The 25,581-nt window shown below is 39.8% G+C and overlaps 1 protein-coding gene across 5 annotated transcripts; it reads right to left on the reverse strand.

Moving 5' to 3' along the window:
• Positions 1-2,003: 2,003 nt before the first annotated feature.
• LOC131306667 (bidirectional sugar transporter SWEET17-like) lies at positions 2,004-24,946 on the reverse strand. Of its 5 annotated transcripts, XR_009193960.1 has the most exons (8): positions 24,823-24,946; positions 24,666-24,702; positions 24,343-24,553; positions 18,768-18,929; positions 18,424-18,543; positions 18,039-18,139; positions 6,990-7,234; positions 2,004-2,021 (listed from the first exon to the last, which is right to left on the reverse strand). XR_009193960.1 is itself a non-coding variant. In XM_058333065.1 (7 exons), exons 1-7 carry the CDS (start codon positions 24,854-24,856, stop codon positions 5,602-5,604), a joined length of 672 nt encoding a protein of 223 aa, XP_058189048.1. In that variant the 5' UTR covers positions 24,857-24,946; the 3' UTR covers positions 5,362-5,601. The 5 variants fall into 5 exon arrangements, 4 of the variants coding, with proteins under 4 accessions (XP_058189048.1, XP_058189049.1, XP_058189047.1 ...); XM_058333065.1 differs by lacking the exons at positions 2,004-2,021; positions 6,990-7,234 and adding an exon at positions 5,362-5,615 and having other exon boundaries at positions 18,046-18,139; XM_058333066.1 differs by lacking the exon at positions 2,004-2,021 and having other exon boundaries at positions 6,813-7,182; positions 18,056-18,139.
• Between the last annotated feature and the right edge of the window lie 635 nt (positions 24,947-25,581).

Consider the following 25,581-nt stretch of genomic DNA (forward strand, 5'->3'; position numbering starts at 1 on the left):
TTCTATAAAAATCCACCGCACAAGGCGAGGAAGATGTAATCCTACGCAGGGGTATTTCCCCCTTTCAATTCAAATTTTCAGTTCAACTCAATTTTTTTTTTACTTAGATTAATAACACAACGATGTTCTTTTCACTTAAAACCGAAAATAAGGTTGCAATGTTCAGATTACCGTTTTGCACCCTTATTTCGGTATAAATAAGAAGAAGATTGTCGTGTTGAATTGAATAACCGAGGTGCTCTTTTCGTGTATATAAGGATGGCGTTGAAACTTAAAAGTACCCAATGACCTTTTGTCGGTGATAATGTAGCCACAATCGAGTCCCGATGATTCTAGGTTTCCACATGCCTTAAACACGAAAGAGGACCGACGTTTTGCACCCTTATTTCGGTATAAATAAAAAGAAGATTGTCGTGTTGAATTGAATAACCGAGGTGCTCGATCTTTTCGTGTATATAAGGATGGCGTTGAAATTTAAAAGTACCCAATGACCTTTTGTCAGTGATAATGTAGTCACAATCGAGTCCCGGTGATTCTAGGTTTCCACATGCCTTAAACACGAAAGAGGACCGAAGGTCATTTAATCAATCATCAATCAAAAGCTCCATTGTATGCATTTTATATTTTATTTATTTACCAAGGATAATTACTCGAAAAAGACCAACTTTGAAAATTAAGTACCGAGAGGACGATGTGGGGTGTCTAACACCTTCCCCACACGTAATAGTAAATCCCCGAATCCATCTTTGTTTTCACAAACCCTCGAATGAGAGTCAATTACAAGCCACGTTTTAAAGAAGAATTTGCTCAAACCGAAATATAAAAAAAGAGTTAAAACAGTTTTCTTCACAAAATAGTTTTAATGGGTGACTTGACACACCCGAACTCAATGTTAGGTGACGACTCTATTTTCGAACAACAATCTAAGTCATAGCTGCAAAGTACTCAAAATTCACAATCGTCGCATTTAAAAGTCATGATTTTGGAAGCGTTGTCTTTTTGCCCTAAAAAGTGGGTTAGGCGACCACCGCCAGTAAAAATCAGGGCGCGACATTGTGATTTTGGCAACACGATGTTAACTTGACTGATTAGTTAATGTGTTTTTTTTATAACTGGATGTTTGGGCTAGCTTGCTCGCACCTCGACTAATTCCAGAGCCTCGAAGGTAACGATCGGGTATAATCCCAATGGCCCCAAGGTTCGGAACCCGTGACCTCATGGAGGAGCACTTATTGATTATCACAACCACTTGATCAAACCTCTTGTAATTACCACTGGAGTATCGTATTATACGTGAAGGGTGGTTAGGATTCCATAACCTCCGTGATCACATGTTCTCTCACTAGAAAAGGTGAATCATCATATCATAAATAATATTTTCAGATAAAAAACCACAGCTTCACATTATAATTTAAGATAAAAATCATACATTGTGAGATTTTTTGTGCACTTGTCTGTTATAGTGCTTGTGGTTCTAACACCGTTGTTAATTACTTTTTCTGAAAGGTAAAAACTTATATTAATCTTCGAAATTGTTACAAAGATTAAAAAGAACAAGAAGAACGGCATCGTATTTCTAAACACTATTGTTAATTAGTAATGGACAGTGGAGGATGCGTTTTAATAACAAGGTATTATACCATTTATTAAGTGAAGTTGATGATGGAGATAATGGGAGTTCATTGTTTGTACATTGAGTGATAAATATATTTGGTGGATAAAATCAATGGTGTGTTTGCACTGTATTAATTCTTGTTTTCAACTTCTTGCCTTTAGCAAACTTATTTTCACTAAATTTGTCAATTAAGTTTAGTGTGACTTGTCTACTCCTTTTAGTTAGTGAAAACACGACAGTGTACATGTTTTTCTTATTTTATTTGTCTACAAGTTTATGTCTTTAGCTAACTTGTTTTCACTAAATTTGTCCATTTAATTTTTAGTAAAAAAAAACTTGTCTATACTCCTTTTAGTTTGGTGGAAACACAAACACCACCTAAATTCATTCCAAAAAAAATCGACTACTATAAGGCTTCAACACGGGCATTATTGTCCCGCTTCAAACTCAGAACATAACAACTCAACCATGAAAGTAGAGGTGGTAATCTAAATCCATATTTCTTAACCCGTCCAAACCCGCCCACTTATAACCCAACTCAATCCGCTCATATTGTGTGATGGGTTAATATGGGTTCAACCCATATTTATATGAATTTAAATGGGTTGTTCAATATGGGTTACAATTAAAAATGGCCCAACATCTCTCTCTCTTTCAGCCCGCACTCTCTCCCCTGTCTTTCTCTGTTTCACCTAGGGCTGCAAACGATCCGAGCCGCTCGCGAGCGGCTCGGAGCTCGGCTCGACAACGGCTCGACTCGGCTCGGTTCGAGACACAAACGAACGAGCTCGAGCTCGAGTCCTGGGCTCGTTTCGTAAACGAGCCGAGCTCGAGCTAGTCGAAACTCGGCTCGAATTGGCTCGCGAGCTCAATTTTATATATATATATATATATATATATATATATATATATATATATATATATTTTTTTTTACATATTTATATTTATTTATATATATTTGTTTCATAAACGAGCCGAACGAGCCGAGCTCGAGCTCTGTAAATACTTATCGAGCCGAGCTCGAGCTCGAGTTCTGCAGCTCGTCACGAGCTCGAGCCGAGCTCGAGCCAAGGTAAATTAAGGCGAGCCGAGCCCGAACATGTTGAAACTCGGCTCGGCTCGGCTCGTTTGCAGCCCTAGTTTCACCCGTCTGTCTCTGTTCGTTTCCTATCCTTTTTCATTTAAAGGAATACGTGTTACTTTCTCCTGCAGTTAGGACCCACAATCCCCACTTGGGAAAATGTTTCCTTGCTTCGCACCTCTCTCTCTCTCTCTCTCTCTACTTCGTTTGCTCCGATATAATGGAATAACGCTCCAAGCGTAGGGCCTAAAACGTCTGTTGAAGCATAATAAACTGGAAATCCGGGATCGTACCCAAGGGAATAATTATATGGCTTGCTCGGATTTGTAGATGCAAGTAGGGGCTTTTGGCTTTTAGACAGCCAACTTTGTTTTACTTTAAAAGGGCTAAATTAAAGCGAATTAACTAAGGAAAAGATAGGCTAGGTCTAGGAATTATTAACACCCAAGACCGGAGCTAAATCACACTCGTCACCCAATTACACAATTTAAGATACTTGATTATAGTTCTCAAATTGGAAAATAAAATGATTTGAGAATCAAGCTAGCTCTAGAATTCATTTGGCAAATACCTCGTGCGAAAGAGCTCTAAGCATCATGTGTGGTGGGTAGGCGAAGCTCCCACCTACACATGATCAAAGAGGTTAACACCTCGGTGATTTGACAAACAAATCCGAACCCCACATCAATTTTCGAATCAAAGTTTAAAGCTTTATCGGGTGCAAAATGCAATTTTCGCCCGAGTCATGAGATGCTAATCATTCCATGACCTAACCCTTGAAACTACTCACTCATATCTAGAGAGATAAAAGCAAGCAAAAATCTACTTGACATAATTGAAATAATAAGACTAGAAGAAAATTAGAGATTAAGATAGATCGGGAGAAGATAAACAACTTTAATTAAGGTAACAATAACAAAAAGTAACAACTAAGGACAGAAAATTAAAAGATAAGTGCTGGAAAAATGAAGAACAACAAGAACACTCAAGAACAATTTGAATCTAGATCTAGATCTAAAATTAGGTAAGCAAATCTAATTCTACTTTTTATCTACTCTACTTGTTTGTACAAAACAATGAAATAAGCTTTTATACTTCTAAGCTCCGCGCCTGGAATATTCCCTAGATGCTCTGAAAATTCGCCCTTAAACCCTTCGGCATCGATGGCAACGGCCTTAGGGTGCTCTGCTAACATGCTCGGCATCGATGGACCTTGAAACCTTACATCGATGCCGAGGTCCATAGCTCAGATTTTCTCAAGTGCTTCGGCATCGATGGATCTCCATTTTTCCCATCGATGCCGAACCCCATAGCTCGGCGTTCTGGCCTGCTGCTGCCTTGGCCATCTGGTTCTTGCTCGGGCAAATCTGGTTCTGCTCGGGCAACTCTGGTTCTGCTCGAGCAAATCTCCACAGCATCTTATTTTCATTCTCCAAACTTAAGTAAAGATTGCATTTTAAACCTTTCTTTTAAGTAAAGATTGCATTTTAAACCTTTCTTTTACCTTTTCTTTACTTTAATTTATTTAATGAAAATAAGGAAGTACCCCCCATTTGGAAACAATGGCATTACCAGAATTTTGAGATTTCAATCCAATCAAAATGTTGACCCCCAGCTTTTAGTGTAAAACAGAAAACAGCACACTTTTCTATCGAATAAATGGCTCAAAACATGACCTTAATCTTTGAATAAAATCTTGCAATTTTGAAGTTGCTCTTAGAAAAATTCAAGGATCAATTACCGCCATTTTTTATCTCGAAAATCGATATTTTTTCGAAAAGTGATTTTTCCATACTTAGACAGATTTTCAGGGGCCGACGGGGTCTTCATTGATTCCTCGGGTACTTGGACGCACTCGGGCCATGGATGATGTCAAAATATGTCTTATTCACACGACTTACCTGAAAGCACTAAAAACATACCTTACGAGTAAACGCAATTAAGAAGCAACTAATTAAGCGATGAAATTAACTAAAACTACATACTAGCGCACCTTGCATTGCATTAACGGGTGCTTATCACTCTCTCTCTCTCTCTCTGTTGCACACTCTTCCCATCATGATTTTTGTAAAAAACTAATGGCCAATTTTTGGGACCAAATGCTCTGATTCATCTTTGTCTTCCCGTGGGACATTTTTTTTAAAATTTGCTTAAGCCTCCTACTATTATTTTTTTTCATTTAATTTTTTATGTGATTTCTACTATTAAAAGCTAAAGGGTTTATTAAACTTTATTGTAATAAATCTTTTTATGGTTTGGTCAAACTATTTTATTTTTAAATTTCTTTTTATTGCAATCATCGCCTTCCAGACAACTCTTTGATGCTGCCTCTAACTCCTCATCGAAGTTACGTTACTGTTTGGAAATGGAAAAAAAAGTAAAAAATTGATTTTTTAAAAGTTTTTTTAGCCTCTAATTGCTTCATTTTTATTCAAAAAAAATTGAGTTTTAATCATAAAATTTTACTTTTCTGAATGGGATGGGGGGGGGGGGGGAACGGGTTTGGGTTTGGCTTGACCCATATTTGACCCAACCCGTCTCAACCCGTTTACCTTTTGACCCATATTCGATCTGCCCATATTTGACCCACAACCCGTTTTAACCCGCCCAAACCAGCCCGTTTGCCATCTCTACATGAAAGCCTAACCCGAGAAATACATGACTAGAAAGCCAAAGCAAACGACAAAGGAATTATTAGATTACACTTCCAACAATCCAAAGCGGTTGATTCGATGATCGAAGACATAACACATCCGTCTTTTCATGCGATCATGAACTGGAATTGGAGATGAGTTGATCCTCCAAATGTTCATCATCACCGGATAATGTTATTACTTTGTGGAAGGCCTTGGGTTTCCAGTAGATTGCATAGAGTACCAGCTGAGACGTGCCAAGAAGAAATCCACTACCATTTGGAATCTACATATAGAGTCATCAAATAACCATATAAATTGATTCAGTTTCAGCTATTGAGTGATTGACAATCTTGAATGACTTTTTACACGGCATTAAAAATCCTTCCAAGAAGAAACTCGTCCATGATTTGAATAGCCTCTTTATCGATATAAAATAGGTTTTGATCTGATTTAAAGTTATTGTGATTCAAAGATTTATTCAAAATAGTTTATTTTTCAACCTATTGAGGGTAAAATAGTCATACCATTCGATGTGTACATAATTTTGGGCCAAACTAATTTGGTTATAAATTTGGCTTGAAAAACTTTTCAATGGTTCAAACCGCGTAAAAATCGGAGTTCGAGAGTGTCCGTAACAAGATCGCAAAGTTTAGTCAAAATTTGAAGGATCCGCCCGGGGCGCATTGAAGTGCGCTTGAGTCGCATGGGATTGTGCCTGGGGCGCAATAAAGCTCCATAATTGGTCAAACTTCGTAGATTTGTCCCGAACACTCTCGAACTCCGATTTTCGCAAGGTCTGAACTGTTAGAAAGCTTGTGGAGTCTACTTTCTAACCCAAGTAATTTGGATCTAAAATTATTTGAACATCAAAAAGATATGACCAATTTACTCTTGGTGAGTCAAAAAATACATCATTTCGGTAAAACGTTCACATCTCCATCATTTTAAAAGGGATAAATACCTATTATATATGGATAAAGAGGATTTTTAAAATATTAAAAGATGGTGGAATCCCATGAAAATAATAAAGTTTAGTTCGTGAAAAGTGTGTACTAAACAGACTACTAAGAATATCATCGGAGCACTATTACCCCTCTACCACCAACACTGTCACCATAACACAACCCCTCCACCACCTATACCACCATCACTTCACCACCACTACTACCAAATTTTCACTCTTCTACCATCATTGGCACCTCACCTCAACCTTACCCCCTTCGTCTTCATTTATCAATGAACACCACGGTCACCCTCACTCCAAAAGCCACGACTGTCACACCTCCACATGCAAACTACTATGCCTCCACTATCGCATCATTTTAGCACCGCATACCCACCACCCCGCCCACTTCACCACCACTACCAACATTATTTTGCCACCGCCACCAATGCAACCAAAAAAAAAAACAAAATAAGGATTGAGAATATTCTTGATGTGTCAAACTACCACCACCACATTTCAAGTACGACCACAGCGAATCGAGATTATTATCGATTCAATAAATTCTCAAAGTTAAAATTTATCGCCACTTCAAAATCACCACCACTACCACCACCACAACTTGTCTGTATATTAAGTGAAACAACTTATCTACTCCTTTTAGTTTGGTGGAAACACAAACACCACCTAAATTCATTCCAAACAAAAATCGACTACTATAAGGTTTCAACACCGGCATTGCCCTGCTTCAAACTCAGTACATAACAACTCAACCATGAAAGCCTAGCCTGAGAAATACATGGCTAGAAAGCCAAAGCAAACGACAAAGGAAATGTTAGATTACACTTCCAATGATCCAAAGCGGTTGAATCGATGATCGAAGACATTACACATCCGTCTTTTCATGCGATCATGAACTGAAATTGGAGATGAGTTCATCCTCCAAATGTTCATCGTCACTGTTTATTTGAGAATATTTTTCCTTTTCATACCCAGAGCCCCCATTATATACCACCTCTTGCCAACCCGTCCCCCAGTCACACTGACTTATACCCGACCGAACCCCTTCACTATCTTGACCCACCCCATCTCAATCCAATTGACAACCCCTCTCCTACATCAAACCCCGATCCCCCTCCCCTACCTACCCAACCGCCAACTCCACCTCCTCCTACCCCACCACCCGAGCCATTTCCTAGTTAGGAACCGACACCCCCAGCTGCCAACTCTCGGCCTTCACGAGCCCATCGACCTCCGGGCTACCTCCGGGACTACCTTTGCCCTACACTTCCATCCGCCACCATTGCCTCCCCCGATGCTCTACTCCAGTCTTCAGGTATGGTCTATTCGCTCACTCACTTCATTTCCTATTCCAATCTTTCCCCCTCCCATTTTGCTTTTCTCTCTACCTTATCTCATTCGCATGATCCTACTTCCTATAGTCAAGCCATCCACCACACCCAGTGGCGTGATGCCATTTCTTATGAACTGACGGCACTGAAAAACAACAAAACATGGGTCCTTCGTCCTCTCTCTCCCGGCAAAAAACCAATTGGTTGTAAATGGGTTTTTAAAACTAAACTAAAAGCAGATGGATCCGTAGAACGATACAAAGCACGCTTGGTCGCCAAAGGCTATACTCAAGTCTAAGGGTTAGATTACCATGACACTTTTGCTCCTGTTGCAAAGTTGGTCACCGTCCGTTGTGTACTCGCTATTGCGGCTACTCGCAACTGGCACTTGCACCAGTTAGATGTTAACAATGCTTTTTTACATGGTGACCTCGACGAAGAAGTTTACATGTCTCTTCCTCCGGGATATGGCCGAAAGGGGGAGACGCGTGTTTGTCACTTACAAAAATCCCTATATGGCCTCAAACAGGCCTCCCGCAATTGGTACTCTAAGTTGTTTGCTGTTATTCTCTCTGACAGATTTCGACAGTCCCAAGCTGACCACTCCCTTTTTACTCGGCAAACTGGTTCTACAATTCTTGTCGTTCTCGTTTATGTTGGTGATTTACTTGTTACAGGCAACGATTTAGCATCTATCCGCCACTTACAAGGATTCTTGTCGAGTAAATTTTAGTTAAAGGATCTTGGCAAGCTCAAGTATTTTTTTGGGGGGAAATTTCTTTTATATCCCTTCAACTTTGACCAAAAATTTATTTTGGTCATTCACCTTTCAATTTCGACATAAAAATACTTCGACTTTCCAATTTTTTTCAATGTCGTCTTTTAGAAGGATTCTGTTTTCTTTGAGTCCTGCTTCGGGCCGTCTCCGGACACCGCATGGCCAATCCGAGCCGTCCAAAAATTCTATAAAAAAAAGAGAGGGCTAACGCGGGAATCAACGGCATCCGATGTGTGTAGGGTGCTTGATCTAAACACCCTATTTTTCGTGTATACATGTATATATCCCTAAAGGATGACATTGAAAAAAATTGGAAAGTCGAAGTATTTTTATGCCGAAATTGAAAGGTGAAAGACCAAAATGAATTTTTGGTCAAAGTCGAAGGAATATAAAAGAAATTTTCTCATTTTTTGGGCATTGAAGTGGCTCGCTCCACCGCGGGTATTTTCATTAATTAGCGCAAATATACTCTTGACATCCTCGCCGATGCCGGCCAAACAGGATGTCGTCCAGCCTCTTCCCCGATGGAGCAACATCTTAAACTCACGGCTGATAGTGGTGAACCAATTTCCGATCCGAGTTCCTATCGCAGGCTTATTGGACGACTGATATACCTTGCTTAGCCTCCAAACCTCGCCTTCAAATAAGGTTGAGAAAAAACCCCAAGCGTAGGGCTAGGTCGTCGGTAGCATAATAAACCGGTAAGACGGGGATCGTACCACAGGGAATTCGCAAGATAGCTTAATCGGATTGTAGGTTTTATAAGGTGGTTTGTGGCGTTTAAGTCGGCCAACTTGGTTTTGCTTTGAAAGGTGAAAAGGCTAAAGTAACAGATTAGATAAGAGCTTAATAAACTAGAAAAGGCAAGTCTAGGGATCGTCTAACCCTTGACTTAAGCCGTTACCGGTTCTCGATTATAACTCATACGAGAGTCACGACCGCGTGCTCACGCACGGAGAATTTAACTTTAATGACTTCGTTTAACGAAAGATTTGATTAAACGGAGACGAACCAACTTGTTTTTAATATTTATCGAACACATAAGAGGCCATGAGCCCTCGGTAAGCTTTTTGCCAAGACTGCTTGGCTAAACATCTTACCAAGGAGTTAACACCCCTTGTTTAGACCAAAGATGCAAGTTAAGCTCTATTCCGAAAATCATGATTTTAAGCTCGAGGACTTGAGAACCAAGTAACCACCTAAGTACTCGGGAAAGATTATCTCGAGACTTGGCCTATCGACTACTCACACATAGCTAAAGCATAAAAGAAAGCATAAAAACAAGACATGATTTTTAACCGATAAAAACGAAAACAAACTTGATACTATAAAGGATCCAAGTCGTACGAACAACGTTAATTAACGAGAAATTAACAAACGGGAACAAACTTACTTGAGTTCTAAGGAAATTACTCTTGAAAAGCTTAAAAGAACATTAATGGAGGAAAAACTAAAGTTAATAATGTGCTAGCTACCAAGAGAGAGAGATGAAGCCCCTATTTATACACAATGGGTTTCTCTCTCATCAAATGTCTAGGAAACATACTATTAAAGACAAGTATTCCATAAATGGAAAGTCCAAAAAGTAACAAAATATTTGGCCGAGAGCTCCCCGTATCGATACAGATTATGCAAAGTATCGATACCACATCGCTGAGCTGAAAAGACCAATTTCCCCGTAACGCGCCTGTATCGATACGGTTTATGGCCATATCGATACGGAACTCTCTGCCTGCCCAATTAACCAATGCGTATCGATACGGCCCTTAATCCGTATCGATACGCAGAGCTTATCTTCAGAAAGGAAAGCTAGCCTCCAGAACTTGACACCCGACGACCACTGGCTTGCCTGACGCTTCTTGCCTTCGTTCTTTGGTCACTTTGGCACAAGTTCCATCTGGCGATGATACTTGAACTAACTTGGGAGTTGGCTTTGCAATCAAAATACGCCTTTTAAGGGCGTTTTGCCTGAAGCACTTAACAAACTACCTTACGAGCAATATTGAATAAAAGCGACAAATAATAACTAAAAACACTTCTAACTAACGGACTTAAGCACCACGATCAAGCAATGTTAGGTGCTTATCACACTCCCAACTTGAGCGTTGCTAGCCCCTAACAACAAAATCAAAAATAAAGGAAAGAAAGAAAAGCTGACAATCCTTCCGACAAAACTACTTAGCACCTACTCAAACTGCAACTAGTTGGCAAGAGTTAAAACAACTTAATTATTCCCAAACAACTCGCAGCCGACAATTGAGCGATCAACTAAATATTGAGCAAGTTATAATCAAGTATCCAAAATGAGCGTCAAAAGATAAAAGACGGATACGAAGCTATAACTTAACCAATTCCATTCAGAGTAACCAAATCCCACAAGAAAGGTGCTCGAATTAGGCACGGGGAACAAAAATACCGTGCCTTTTAAGTGGAGAGCACCATTAAATAGAATTTACGACTAAAGGATTGAAAATTTGATTGCCGAAAGAAAACATGCCACAAACTAAGTATGCTAACTATCAAGCAATAAATCGAAATGGAATCAAGGCATATTAAAGATCTACTAAGGGCTTCATAGCATATACCGACCTTGGTTTAATCAAAGAACGGTTAGCAAAATGGGGTGGCGGCCATATACTAGCTTGGTTCAACTACCCTTGGCCGCCTCCTCCAACTACCGAGTCATAGGCCACATGCCGGCCTCAACAAAAACTTGCTAAACTATTAAGTCAGAGTTAAACTAAACTAGACTAAAAACAACGAAATAAAAGATAAGAGGTGGGCTGTCAACCACCAAGCACCCCGACCAAGTAGAGGAATTTCAAACTACTCCACCAACCCTACTCATCATCCACAAACACAGGTTCTTCCCCAGCAAAATCATCGCTATCCTCATCAAGCTCCTCTGGCGGTGGTACATACTGCTCATTGGTTTGCCCCACACCTTGACTCAGGACCCAGTCTAACTTGTGATCTATCTTCCGCTGTCTCCTTGCATTGGCTCGGGTCTCCTTCTTAATTTTCTTCAGGCATCCCATAGTGGCCACCCCTTGGCAAAAAAGCAATTTATTCCAAGTAGCCGACTTTGCACCCTTTGGTGGCAAAGTAGTCAAGTACGCCCCACGTGGGGTAGCAGCAGTAGTTGGTCGGGACTGAGAGATACTCCGCGTGAGTATGGAACTATTAATATCCCCCGGATTGAGCTTCTCACGCTCCGGAAACTTTGAAGCGGGGACCTTCTGAGCCAAACAAATAACGGTCACCAAACATGGGAAAGGCAACCTAGAATTGGTTGGGGCCTTGGCTTTGAAATCAATCATCTCCTGAAATATGACCTTCACCCAATCACACACCACATTTGGATTCATGAACGCGTGAATCATCCCCCCTTCGTAACTATCTGGCTTGTTCTCCGTCCCCCTCGGATTGAAATTGTGGTGCACTAGTTGATTGACAAGCCGATAAACATCCTTGAACTTTCCTGGCACATGAGGGAGACTCGCCTCCCTAGGATTTTTGTACAATTCCTGAACAATGGCCTCGTCCGCCACATACTCCTCATCCGGATAATTCACGTCATTTGCGGGTGGATGGCAGTAATTCAAAACCCATGCAATAAACCCTGAAGTTACCTCAATAGGAATCTTTCCAATCTTCGATGTTACCTTAGCATCATCCTTCTTCTCATCCTCCTCGGGTGGAATCTTGATGTTTTTGTAAAATTCTATGACAAGCTCTTTGTTATAACTAGGATTAGGGGCAAGGTAGTAAGACAAACCTTGGTCACGGATGCGACGAACAAACGGATTCTCAATGCCAAGGTTGTCGACGTTCACATGTCGCTCATCCTTGAACCCCCGGTTGCGAGTTCCCTCTTCCCATTTCTTTTGAGTTGCTGCTCGCATCTCAGCCGCCGTCCTTCTTTTAGCCCGGCCCCGTTTTTGCGGATTCGCGATCCTTTCCTCCTCCTCCTCCATTTCCTGCACTATCTCCTCCCACTACGCCAAATATCGCTTTTACCGGCGGTATTATTACCGGCGGTAAAAAAACTGCCGTTAAAAGCTATTTTTACCGGCATTAGTAAAACCGCCGGGAATAACTACCTAAAACGGCGGTTTTTTTTAAAATGCCGTTTTTACAAACTTTTACCGGCGGTTTTTTAAAATACCGCCGGAAATAATAGAATATACGATTTTTTTAATACCGGCGGTTTATTACCGCCGTTTATAATAATACCGACCCGTATAATATAAATATTATTATTTATCCTACATGACGCAATATGCGAGTCAGCCTAGTTGGTAGCACGCGCGCTATAGGATCCGGATGTTCCGGGTTCGATTCCTGGGAAAGCAAAAAAAAATTAACCACCGATTTTATTGCCGGCGGTATTATTACCGGCGGTTCTTTACTGCCGTTTTTAGTATTACCGGCGGTTTTCTAATGCCGCTTTTGTTTTTCCTACAATTGTTTTCCCGGCGGTTTATTTCCGGCGGTTTTTGAACTATTACCGGCGGTTTTGAGTATTACCGGCGGTTTTGGGACTATTAACGGCAGTCTTCTCATGCCGCTAATACTAAAATTTGGCGTAGTGTCCGCTTGTTGTGAAGAAGAAGCCGAAGCTTTGCCCTTACCCTTAGCAGCCACAGTCTTTGTTCTCACCATTGCACTAAAAACCTACCAAGCAGAACAACACCCCAAACCTTGAAACAAAACACTACAGAAAACAACCCAAAATGCAGCCAGGAACGCAAAAGTTCCAACAAAAATAGGCAGCCCGTCAAAGTCCACAAAACTCCGAGTTGTACAACACAAATTCAGCCTCTAAAATTCAGTACAATAATGGTAACATGGCAGTGCAATTTCAGTCCCCAATCCAATCAAAATTTCAAAAATCTCAGATAGGTTTCATGGGTAATTTCAGAATTAGGGGTTAAAGTGCATGGTAAAATGGTTCAAAAATGATAATGCATGGCAATATATGGTGGGTAATCAAGGGTTGAAGCTATTATAGAGAAAGAAAAATGGGAGATTTTGCGTATATAGAGAGAGAAAATGGATTTACCTTTGTACTAGTAGGATTCGACTTGCAAACCTTGAAATCCTTTGGAATTCCTTGAAAGCTTGGAGGTTTGGTGGAAGATTATGGAGTTTTGGTGAAGATTAGAGGGAGAACATGGGAGGTTTAGGGCTAGGGTTTCAGGAACTTGGATGGTTATGGAGGTTAAGAGAGAGAATGAGGCTTGGGAAGATGAAGTGATCGGCCTTGTATCAACTGCAGATTTCAATTTTAACCCACGCGTATCGATACGGTCCTTAATCCATATCGATACGGGATAACCTGATTCCCCACGAAACAAACGCGTATCGTACAGCTTATGGCCGTATCGATACGAGGAGCTTATCTCCAGAAGTTCAGCTTTGCCACCCGATAGCCAATGCCGACGCCCGAAGCCACTTTAAAAATACACCCGGAGCCTGTAAAACCTGGAGCCAGCCCAGCAAAGCTCAAAACCAACTTCCAACCATCCACCCGAACATCCGGTTTCCTATGGATAAGAGCGAGACGCGGACTAGGCTTTATTTTAAAGGACAATGGGACTCTCTTGTGGTTTTAATCAAACAAAGATGGCCTTGTATCATTTCTTAAATATGCCATAGATTCCGAAACGATTTAAAGTAAATAACGAACATGTTTAGGCATGACATGAGATTAATACCTAACTAAGAATATAATGTGAAAAACAACGGGATATGGGTCAAACCTGCTCACAACACACTCAACACCTAATTTCTCACTCTTTCAGCATGCATACGAGTTGGACAGTACAAGTTCACCAAAAAATATTTACACGAACTCTTGCCAATTAACAAACTAATGACCAAGTGCTAAGTTGCTCCATTAACTTTGTAATAACGGAAGGATTGATCTACCAAAAATGAAAAATATGAAAAATTTAAACAAAAAGCATAAAGCATAAATATCCGATTTATGTCCCTCCCCCCAACCTGAAATATGCTATGCCCCATAGCATGGAGAACAACAGTAGGGAAAAAGGAACAAAAGATCGTACCTACGGGGGAATGTCAACCCCTTTATACCTCGACCAAGTTGGAGGTTTTTGCGTCCCCAGCTCCTTTCGTCATCCGAATGGCTTTCAAGGTCGACTCCTTCGGCTCTTCCAACGGAACCACAGCTAGTCACACAGGATCATGGCCAAAACTTTATTGGACTAACAATCGCGACACGTAATCACACCCATGCTTAGGGCTCCTGAATGCCTTAATCACTCCGACGTTAGATCCAATCCATCAAGGCTGGTGTGGTAGCACGTTCACCCTGCAAAAGACTTAAGCTCGAACTACCTACTAAGAGCCAAAGGACATGAGAACCACCCGGCTCGTGGAATCCGGGCACCATCAAATATAAATACATAAAAAGGAACACATCAAAGAACACCACCCAATCTTCACGCAATCTCACGAGTCATACTTTTCTTCCCGAGTCTCACCGGGTAGACAAGACACGGGTGGCTATACTAGACCGTCAATTTTGTTACATCACGCCCGAAGTAAAATTCACCGCTTGACCTCGCCAAGCAATTAAGCCCAGCGTTCCCTATGATCGAAACAAAGTGAGACAAGACAGAGCCTGGCGCCAAAGCACGGGAATATCAAGTCTCACCCAAAGACCTAAGTTGCCCCCGATAAGGACATATCTGGTGAGCATGGATCATTAACGGCAAACTACTACAAAGAAGGACTAATGAAAACTCGATACGATGATGCATTGGTGAAATCTCGTGATTTGAAAATCCCAAAACAATCAAAACACGCAAATATGTACAAGAAACGAACATGGCCCTTACTAACCAGAGCTGGGCATACGATCCTTTTTTTAGTAGCGGCGTGCGGAGCTACAAATACCCAAGTCAATGGTGGGTACCCCCTACCCGGGGGCTGGGTCTGACAAACAGTTAAGTTCAGCGGTTACGCTTTCGCTCCCCGTGCAAAGTAAAGTAACACAAACTAAACCGATGGGCCATCCGTGTAAACGGGATCGGCCAAAACCTCATCGGGCTCGCCAGCTTCGAAGCCGCCAAGGAAAGGCTTAAGCTGTTGACCATTAACTTTGAAAGAGGAACCGTTACTCATGCTTTCTACTTCTATCGCCCCGTAAGGGAAAACAGTTTTAACAACATAAGGTCCGGCCCAACGTGAGCGCAGCTTACCGGGATGCAAATGCAACCGAGAATTATACAATAACACTTTTTGACCTGGCTCAAAGTTTTTAATCACAATTTTATTATCATGCCTGGCTTTGAGTTTAGATTTGTAAGCGCTAGAATGGTCGTAAGCATTGTACCTCAACTCCTCGAATTCCGTCAATTGGAGCTTGCGGCGGGCACCGGCTTTGGCTATATTGAAATTCAGCTTCTTAATGGCCCAATATGCTTTATGCTCAAGCTTTACCAGCAAGTGGCACGCTTTCCCGTAGACCAGCCGATACGGTGACATCCCCAAGATAGTCTTGTACGCAGTACGGTAAGCCCACAAAGCATCGATCGATCGAGTTGACCAATCTTTACGGGTAGGATTAACTGTCTTCTCCAAGATATGCTTAATCTCCCGATTCGCCAGCTCCGCTTGGCCATTCGTTTGAGGATGATATGCCGTTGAAACTTTGTGAATGATGGTATACTTCCGCATGAGGGCCGCCATGGACCGGTTACAAAAGTGAGATCCTTGATCACTGATGATAGGAGGCCACGAGCCCTCGGTAAGCTTTTTGCCAAGACCGCTTGGCTAAACATCTTACCAAGGAGTTAACACCTCTTGTTTAGACCAAAGATGCAAGTTAAGCTCTATTCCGAAAATCATGATTTTAAGCTCGAGGACTTGAGAACCAAGTAACCACCTAAGTACTCGGGAAAGATTACCCCGAGACTTGGCCTATCAACTACTCACACATAGCTAAAGCATAAAAGAAAGCATAAAAACGAGACATGATTTTTAACCGATAAAAACGAAAACAAACTTGATACTATAAAGGATCCAAGTCGTATGAACAACGTTAATTAACGAGAAATTAACAAACGAGAACAAACTTACTTGAGTTCTAAGGAAATTACTCTTGAAAAGCTTAAAAGAACATTAATGGAGGAAAAACTAAAGTTAATAATGTGCTAGCTACCAAGAGAGAGAGAGAGATGAAGCCCCTATTTTTACACAATGGGTTTCTCTCTCATCAAATATCTGGGAAACATACTATTAAAGGCAAGTATTCCATAAATGGAAAGTCCAAAAAGTAACAAAATATCTGGCCGAGAGCTCCCCGTATCGATACAGATTATGCAAAGTATCGATACCACATCGCTGAGCTGAAAAGACCAATTTCCCCGTAACGCGCCCGTATCGATACGGTTTATGGCCGTATCGATACGGAACTCTCTGCCTGCCCAATTAACCAATGCGTATCGATACGGCCCTTAATCCGTATCGATACGCAGAGCTTATCTTCAGAAAGGAAAGCTAGCCTCCAGAACTTGACACCCGACGACCACTGGCTTGCCCGACGCTTCTTGCCTTCGTTCTTTGGTCACTTTGGCACAAGTTCCACCGGGTGATGATACTTGAACTAACTTGGGGGTTGGCTTTGCAATCAAAATACGCCTTTTAAGGGCGTTTTGCCTGAAGTACTTAACAAACTACCTTACGAGCAATATTGAATAAAAGTGACAAATAATAACTAAAAACACTTCTAACTAACGGACTTAAGCACCACGATCAAGCAATCTTAGGTGCTTATCATACCTCACCATCTCTCGCCCGGATATCACCTTCGCTATCAATCTCCTTAGTCAATTCATGCATGTCCCACGGGTCCCGCATTTGGAAGCTGCTACTCGTATTCTTTGCTACCTCAAGGGCTCTGTCTCTCATGGCTTACTATTTCCTACCCGTTCAGACCTCCAACTCACTGGCTACACTGACTCGGATTGGGCCAATTGTCCTATGACTCAGCGCTCCACTACGGGTCATTTCATTACCCTTGGTGGCAGCCCCGTCTCCTGCCGCACAAAAAAGAAAAGTGTTGTCTCCCGCTCTTCCGCCGAAGCTGAATATCGGGCCATGGCTTCCACCACTTGCGAATTACTGTGGCTCAAAACTTTACTCCGCGATTTAGCGGTCCCTCTTTCATCACCAATCAAGCTATATTGTGACAACCAGACAGCCTTACACATTGCCCGAAATCTAGTTTTCCATGAGAGCTCCAAGCACATTGAGATCGACTGCCACCTTGTCTGTGAACGGGTACAACAAGGCCTTCTTCAGCTCCATCACATTGCCTCAGCGAACCAACGAGCAGATGTTTTTACCAAAGCTTTGGGTGTTGACCACTTTCGTCTCCTGACATCCAAGCTGGGCATTACGTCCCTCCATGCTCCATCTTGAGGGGGAGTATTAGCAGACTGAATCAATTGAGATCCACCAGAATAATTATAGGAGCAATCTCTTCCCATAATTTTAGGATTATTATTCTCTTTCCTAGTTGGTTGTATTCTTTTCCTACATATGTGTGGCTGTGTTCCACCAATTAATCAATCAATGAGAATCAATTATATTTATCACAAAGCACCTCTTATCACTTTGTGGGAGGCCTTGGGTTTCCAGTAGATTGCATAGAGTACCAGCTGAGACGTGCCAAGAAGAAATCCACTACCATTTGGAATCTGCATATAGAGTCATCAAAGTAATTGATTCAGTGTGAGCTATTGAGTGATTGACAATATTGAATGACTTTTTACACGGCATCGAAAATCCTTCCAAGAAGAAACCCGTCTATGATTCGAGTTGTTTATTTTGTATATTTACTGCATGTGAATCGCTCACATAGAAAGAAAAATCAAAATGATACCATGAACCAGTCTCTTGTAATTAGCATTGATCCTCTCACTTTCGTTAATTTAATTAACATGTAATATGTGCATTAATTTCAACTTAAATCAAAGCTTACTCCGATGAACCAGTCGCTTGTAAGCATCGCATAAACTGTCCAAACCCCTCCATTTATGAAAAGCATAAAGGAGAGAAGAAAGGGCATGTACTCCACGCTCTTTGTCATTACCACTGTTTTCTGCATGTTTCAGTAAATGGGATCATCACATTAGAAAATTATCAACCTCTTATGTTCTAGTCGATCTCGTCAATCAGTTTAATTGAGAATGGAAAAGGGTACAGACCACGCGCATGCACAGATCCAAACACAGACCTCTGAATGGTACGTAAGTCCGTGCTCGTAGTAGGATTGATGTTAGTACGAGTATATAGTTTTGGGGGGAAAGGGTTCTTAGTTCTTACCATGGCTGAAAGAGGAGAAGCATAGGCGACCATGCTAAAGCAAAGGGACAAGAACCCGGCCGCTTCGATTTGCTGCTCTGTATCCAACATCAGCTGAGTAACCAACACTACTGCTGCTGGAAATGCCACATTCGATATGCCAAACATTATGGCAGTCCTAGCCTACAAGATCAACAATTATAGTATCTGATCAGTATTATATGATCCAAAAGAAACTATATGAGTACTATCAGAAGTTCATTCATTAATGTCGTAGCGACAGTGTTTTGCTAACGGGAATCACTCGTACGATTTCAAGAGAAAATTTCTGAGTTACATTACGAATGAATATAAAACCTACAAAACATTTTCTCAGAACTTTATGGTTCACTAAGACCACAGTACAGCCTCACCAGGGTGTTTTTGGGCCTTTAGGAAAGGCATAAATGGCCTAATGGTTGGTCGGCCCGTCCATGGTGATAGGATCGTAGTCTATACAAAATACGGATCCTAACTGACCTTTACTCTTCTCCATTAAAAGGTGAGCCCACAATATATCACACTACAAACTGTTGTTAATGATTGGATCAAACGGGCCTTTGCATCTTGGGCCACATGGCTTTGGACTTGGGGACCCTGCTGGCCCTTTGGGTCGGCAGAGGTGCTGCCCCACAATAAACGGCACCGTTTAGGAGCTTTGGGTGATTAACTTCGATCAATGAATTATTAATTTGGGGGTACATTTCGGGTTCTTCAAAGATGAGAAAAACTGCTCGTTATTCCTAAAATGTTTTTATTTATAGTTCAAGCAAAAAATTAGCTCAATTCAATATCGATAAGGCCTTTTTTCATAATTCGTAAGGCGCCCTATGAATTATTTGCATTGAAATCCAAACTTATTTATTATTATCCTACACCTACCAGCCAAAAGTTAGCAGGATCTTTCTAATAAGTTTTTTACATTTTTCAATGCAGTTTTTAAAAATCTTAACAACAGCCAAGTGAGATGTTTAGCATTTTCCAGCTATCATTAGGCAATAATTAAGATAGATTTGATTCGAGGTGTTTTTAGCATTTTCCGGCTATCAAAAGGCAATAATTAGGGTGCCGCTATTCGCAGCCCTTTATTTTCTCCCGTAGCCCATTACATTTCGGTAAATGGTTGTTGAAAATCATAAATAACATTTCGGTAAATTGCTGTTGAAAACAAGATTATATTTCGGTAACTACATGTCGAAAATATGTTCAACTTTCGGTAAACAACTGCCGAACATGCATTTTCGGTAAACATCTGTTGAAAAAAATATTATATTTCGGTAATTGGATGCTGAAAATATATCTCAATTTCGGTAACTAACTGTCGAGTATAATTGAAAATTTTTAACGGGCTATGGGAGTAAATAGAGGGCTGCGAATAGCGGCGCCCAATAATTAAGATAGATTTGATTCGTACACTGTTTGGAAAAATGCCAGTTCAAGGAGAGATTATTCCATGCCCCCGGGCACCCACTGAAATGAGTGGTGCAGAAAGCCCTGGGGGCACCACGTGGCTATGCCCTTGGGGCATAGTATAATTTTTCCAGTTCAAGGAAAGACGAGTACTGTACTACTGTTAAAATTAGTACTTACCTCTACCAAATGAGCACATGTTTTGTTTTGCTTTTAGACGGTTAGAGATGTTCGGGTCACTTTACGCGCATTTTAATTAATTCTCTTTCCATTCTAATCAAAATAGGTCACTTACGCAGGAATGAGATAATTCACAATAAATTACTTTCCTTTGACATGTTCTAAAGAATTAAACTATGATTAATTGTTCGAAAAGCAAATTCACTAAACAACCTGAGTTACCGGACTAACCCAAGCTCGCTCTGATTTTTTCCGAACGGTGAAGGCGAAAGAGGGGCGCATATTGTGGAGAGACTGGAGAGCACATGGGCCGGACAATCCTGACGAACATTCTTACTAGAGAGGTACAGTAGTATTTATTGTTGGGCAAATTTCACTGACCTCCCCTTTTGTCAGAAACCTCCGAGGTTTCTGAAATATCACTGTCCTCCCTTACTTTTTATAACTTTGCCAAAACACACCCTTCCGTTACTTGGCCGTTAGAATTATTGACAGAAATGGGTCGTCACACTGATGTCACCTTATATAACCTTTTAACTGCAAAAAATGCCCTGTTGGCCTTTCTTGCTGTACAGAACCCATTGGCTTTTCAACCACTTTTCAATTGATTTTCCTTATACGGAGTACTACCATAAAAATGTCTAACAATTAAGTTTTCAATTTCAGATGTAATTTTGAAAATTTTAAAAAATTGAAGATAATGACTAAACTTCATTAAAGAAGCAAAATTTTCAAGGACCCAATGTCAATATGTTTTTTTTTTTCCAATGCTAGGTGTACCAAAAAAATGTACTCCCTCCGTCTCATTTTTATTGTCTATTTTCTTTTTTCGTGCCATTTTTTAAACCCTTATATCTCCTAATCTGCAATGTTTTTCATAATTTTAAAATTTTTGTATTATAGATCTATCGAGAACTATCAAACAAGATCCATATTGCACATTTTTGGAGATTTAAATTGGAAGATATAAGCGTTGAAAGAACGGCAGGAAAAACGAAAATGGACAATAAAAATGAGAAGGAGGGAGTATTTTTTCGTAGTAGTTAATGTAGGAAAAAATAATTTTTTTTCACAAAATACGGTGAATGTATTTTTTGGTAACTTTATTTTTTAGAACAAACACCAAGGACAAAAGGCCGAGGTTATATAGTCCGAAAAGCCTAAAAAAAATAAAAAGGATGAAATCTAACTGAAGCTAACCACACACACAAAAAAAAAAGGGAAAATCCTACCTGATGTACAACTACTTGTAGCTTAAGTATGTTTTCTCTCTATTTTTTTTGGTACTCCAAAGAGTGCCAAAGTACCCATCATTTTAGCTAAATTATTGGTCAATTTTCGTTCTAATTCTTGTTTCGGTATTTTATTCGTCTTTTATGAGTTTTACTCATTTTTTTTGAATTTATATTTTTTTGGAATTAATTATTTATCTTAACAAGATGAGTCTAACAAGGAAAAAGTAACAGCGAAAAGAATTTTTTTTTCACTAAAGAAGATTTTTTTTAAACAACTATTATTTTTTGTCTTTAGTGTCATTCTGCATGTTTGAACTTTTTTCAATTTACTTTTCTGAATTCTCTCGTCTAAATAAATAATGAGTCAATCCCAAAAAGTAAGAGAGAAAGCTAAACTTCTTGAAAGAGAAAATTCATTTAATACTACCCATTTAGTTTTAAAATGGACAATCTTTGTATGACAACAAAAAGTGTTACCTAGGATCAACAAATGGGGAAAGAGAGAGTAGTGCACATCACATACATTGCTCTCGTGTATTTGGTTAATCCAACATTAGCAGCTAGAAATGCATTTTTATCATTTTCCAAAAAAAAATAAAATTAGCAGTTAGATTTTTTTTGTTACATGAGTAAAAGCTAGTGGTATTATTTCCAATAGATCCGTTGGCTAAGAGCATCTCCAATGCACCCTCCATTCCTCTATTTCTCCATTTGAGAGGATTATTTTTGGAAGAAATACCATTCCAACCCATCCTCTATTTTCTCCTCCATTTAAGAGGATCAAGTTTGGTACTCCAAATATGGAGGATGGAGAAAAAAATGGAGGATGTCCTCCATTTCACTATTCACCCTCACCAAATCCCATTTTGTTCATCAAAATAGTTTTGATACACTAATCCTTTATAAAATTGGTACCAATCAAAAGATATGTACAATATCTTCAAAATAAGACCCATATTGGGTATTTTTTTTAATGAAGTTAGAAAAATGAAAATTTGAATTTTGGAGGGAAAGTGGGGAAGTTTGAGATTTGGGATGAGTTTTTAAAGAAATAGAAGTAGAAATAGAGTATTGGGTTGGAGTTAGATTTCCTCCAAAATTACTTTTGTAATAAAATATATTATTTTGATACTCTCAAATGAAGAAATGAAGGCAAAAATGGAGTATTGGATTGGAGATACTCTAAGGCATGTCCAAATTAAGCTGGACCTATGATGTTCATTTGCATGATGTTAATAGAATTCTTGTTGGGTCTCTAGCATGACAGGTAGACGTTGAAATGACAAGGTTATGTGTGTCATTTTGCCTCCAAATCTAACACCGTTTGTGAACAAATTGACAGAAGGGGGAATCTTGATATTATCAGAAAAAGGAAGGGAGAGGAATGATATTTCAGAAACCTCAAGGGAGGCCTTTGATTTTGTTAAAAACCTCAGGGGAGATCAGTGAAATTTGCCCTTGTTGTTGACTTCTTGTTGTTAACGGTATATGACTTCAAAAATTCTACAACCACACCCAAAATCACACACCCAAATACACACCCTGTCAAAAAATACAAGGGTCCCACACACACTATGTGTGCAGTGTGTGTGGGACCCTTGTGTTTTGTGGGAGAGTGTGTATTTGGGTGTATAAATTTAGATGTGGTTGTAGCATCTCTCATATGACTTTCTGTTTGAAGATGACAGTACACGACAATAATGCACATGTTTATGTTAAGAAAAAATCGAAAGGATTTTGATTTTTACGCTCCATTTTTTTACTGATGGCGCTCCACTTTGTTCATAAAATTACTGAAGTTACTAGTAATTTCACATTAAAAGTGGAGCGCATTCAGTAAGAAGTAGAGCGCGAAAATCAGTTTCCAAAATGAAAATAGGGGAACCATCAAATCATAGGCTCAGATGTTGAGTTTTCTTTCCTAGATCTTGATGTACAGACACATATATTTGTTCAACTTCTTTTGATTGAATTTCATATTTTTCAAGAAAAAATTAAGGAAAAAAAATTTTCAGACTTCTTTTATTATCAATGGCATTCCACTTTTTGTCTATTAATGTGAATTTAAATAACAGTTCATGCATTTTGTAAAAGATTACTGCATTGATGAACAGTTAAGTAAATTCACACAATTAAAAGAAAAAGAGAGTGTCATTAGTACAAGGAGAGTGTAAAAATTATTTTCCTAAAAATAACGCATATCCAATTTTATATCATTGACTAACATGCCAGATAGATAGAAAGAACAATTGAAATTGTTCAAAGGAAAAGACTTAAATTAGCCCAAAACACACAATCACGAAATCGAAGGTCCCACTCATACTACACTGAGCGAGGACCTTGTGCCTTGTGCTTTGTGAGTGTGTATGTTTTGGTGTGGTTCTAGCATTGTCTTTGTCCAAATGGAGCATGTAAGTGAGGACCTTGTGCTTTGTGAGTGTAAGTTTTGGTGGTTCTAGCATTGTCTTTGTCCAAATGGAGCACGTAAGTGAAAGAAGTCACTCCAGACCATTTGGTACAATTCATTAAATCCAAAGTCTAAAGAGTAAAAACAAAATGATATACTAACACTATAAACAAGTGAACAAACACATCCACAAACACACTCATGTGCAAGCACACCGTGTTTGGGTTCTACAGTGAATGCGAGTGTGTTTTTGAATGCGGTTTGTATTTCTTTTAAGGTGCTAGCTAGAATGATTGAAGGCGCGCAAATCATAGTATATACATACCTTCATCCTCGGAGGTGCAAACAATAGGAAAATGATGATATAAGCTATCTCGGCAACACCACCAAAACCATTAACGGTGGCCACCAGCACACTATCAGGCTTGAGAACTCCATAGTAAACCCACATATACGCATTCACCAGCTTGCATATGTATGGTATGCTTTCATAATCCCCTGTTGTTCTTCGCATCACTATTTCCCAAAACGTTTTCCTGAAGAAAAATTAGAAAAACCCCCAAAATCCACATGTATTCCCAACTTCTTTAATTAATATGGACATTAAGTTTGGTACCGATCGACAAGTGAGGGAGTTTAATGACTTACGCGGGAGAAAGATAGACTAGTCCGGTGGTAATGTTGCCTGAAACAAATACATATAGCTGCAAAAATTAGATACAGATTCACTCGATCGACAATACGAACATTTTGTACAACCAAATTAAAAAAATATTGGATTGAAAGTTATAAGTAGTAGTACTACCGAGCAAACCGAAAAGGAAAACTAAGCTCTCCATGGGTGAGATAGAGATGGGTACTGCAAGATCGATCAGATCTGGGAATTAAGCAACTGATCTCTTCTAGGCCGAGTGAAACTAGCTAGCTTACGTACAGTATTTGGGAGTCAACTCTAGTCTATATTTAAAGCATCCCAACACAACTTGGTGGTGTCAGTTTGTTAGATGTGTTAGTAATTTATTTTAATCAACGGGTATCTATAATTTTAACATGGAGAGATTAATAAGTATTTAATATCATGAAGCTCGTAATATATTTGAGATAAGGACAAGAGTGCAATTATAATTCTGTAGTGTGGTGAATTATAATTAGTGAAATAAGAAATAGAATCCTGGTGGGATTAAATTTTCTTATTTATACTGGGAGTCCAGACTTATTACTCCTTAGGTCCCTATCGTAGCCCTATATATACATGTTATGCTCTCTAGGTCAGTTGGACGTTTTTCTATTTTCACGAAATAGAGGCAGGCTTAGAGAGAACAAACAAATCACGAAAGAGTCCACACTCGGTTCGTGTTCTAGACGTGCAGGGGATACGATAGAAGATTGTAAGGTACGGTCGAGCAGTATTCGTGATTTATAGCAAGGCGTGCTATAACAAGTTCAACCAGTGTTTAATTCGTATCGTCGGAGTTGTGGTAAAACCCTAATTCCGCTTTGTAGGGTTTTGCAATTTTTTTTTTTTTTGTCTGATCTGTACGCGTCATTACTAGGTTTTGGGAAT

This window comes from Rhododendron vialii, chromosome 11a (assembly GCF_030253575.1).
Source record: "Rhododendron vialii isolate Sample 1 chromosome 11a, ASM3025357v1".
Classification (NCBI taxonomy): Eukaryota; Viridiplantae; Streptophyta; class Magnoliopsida; order Ericales; family Ericaceae; genus Rhododendron; species Rhododendron vialii.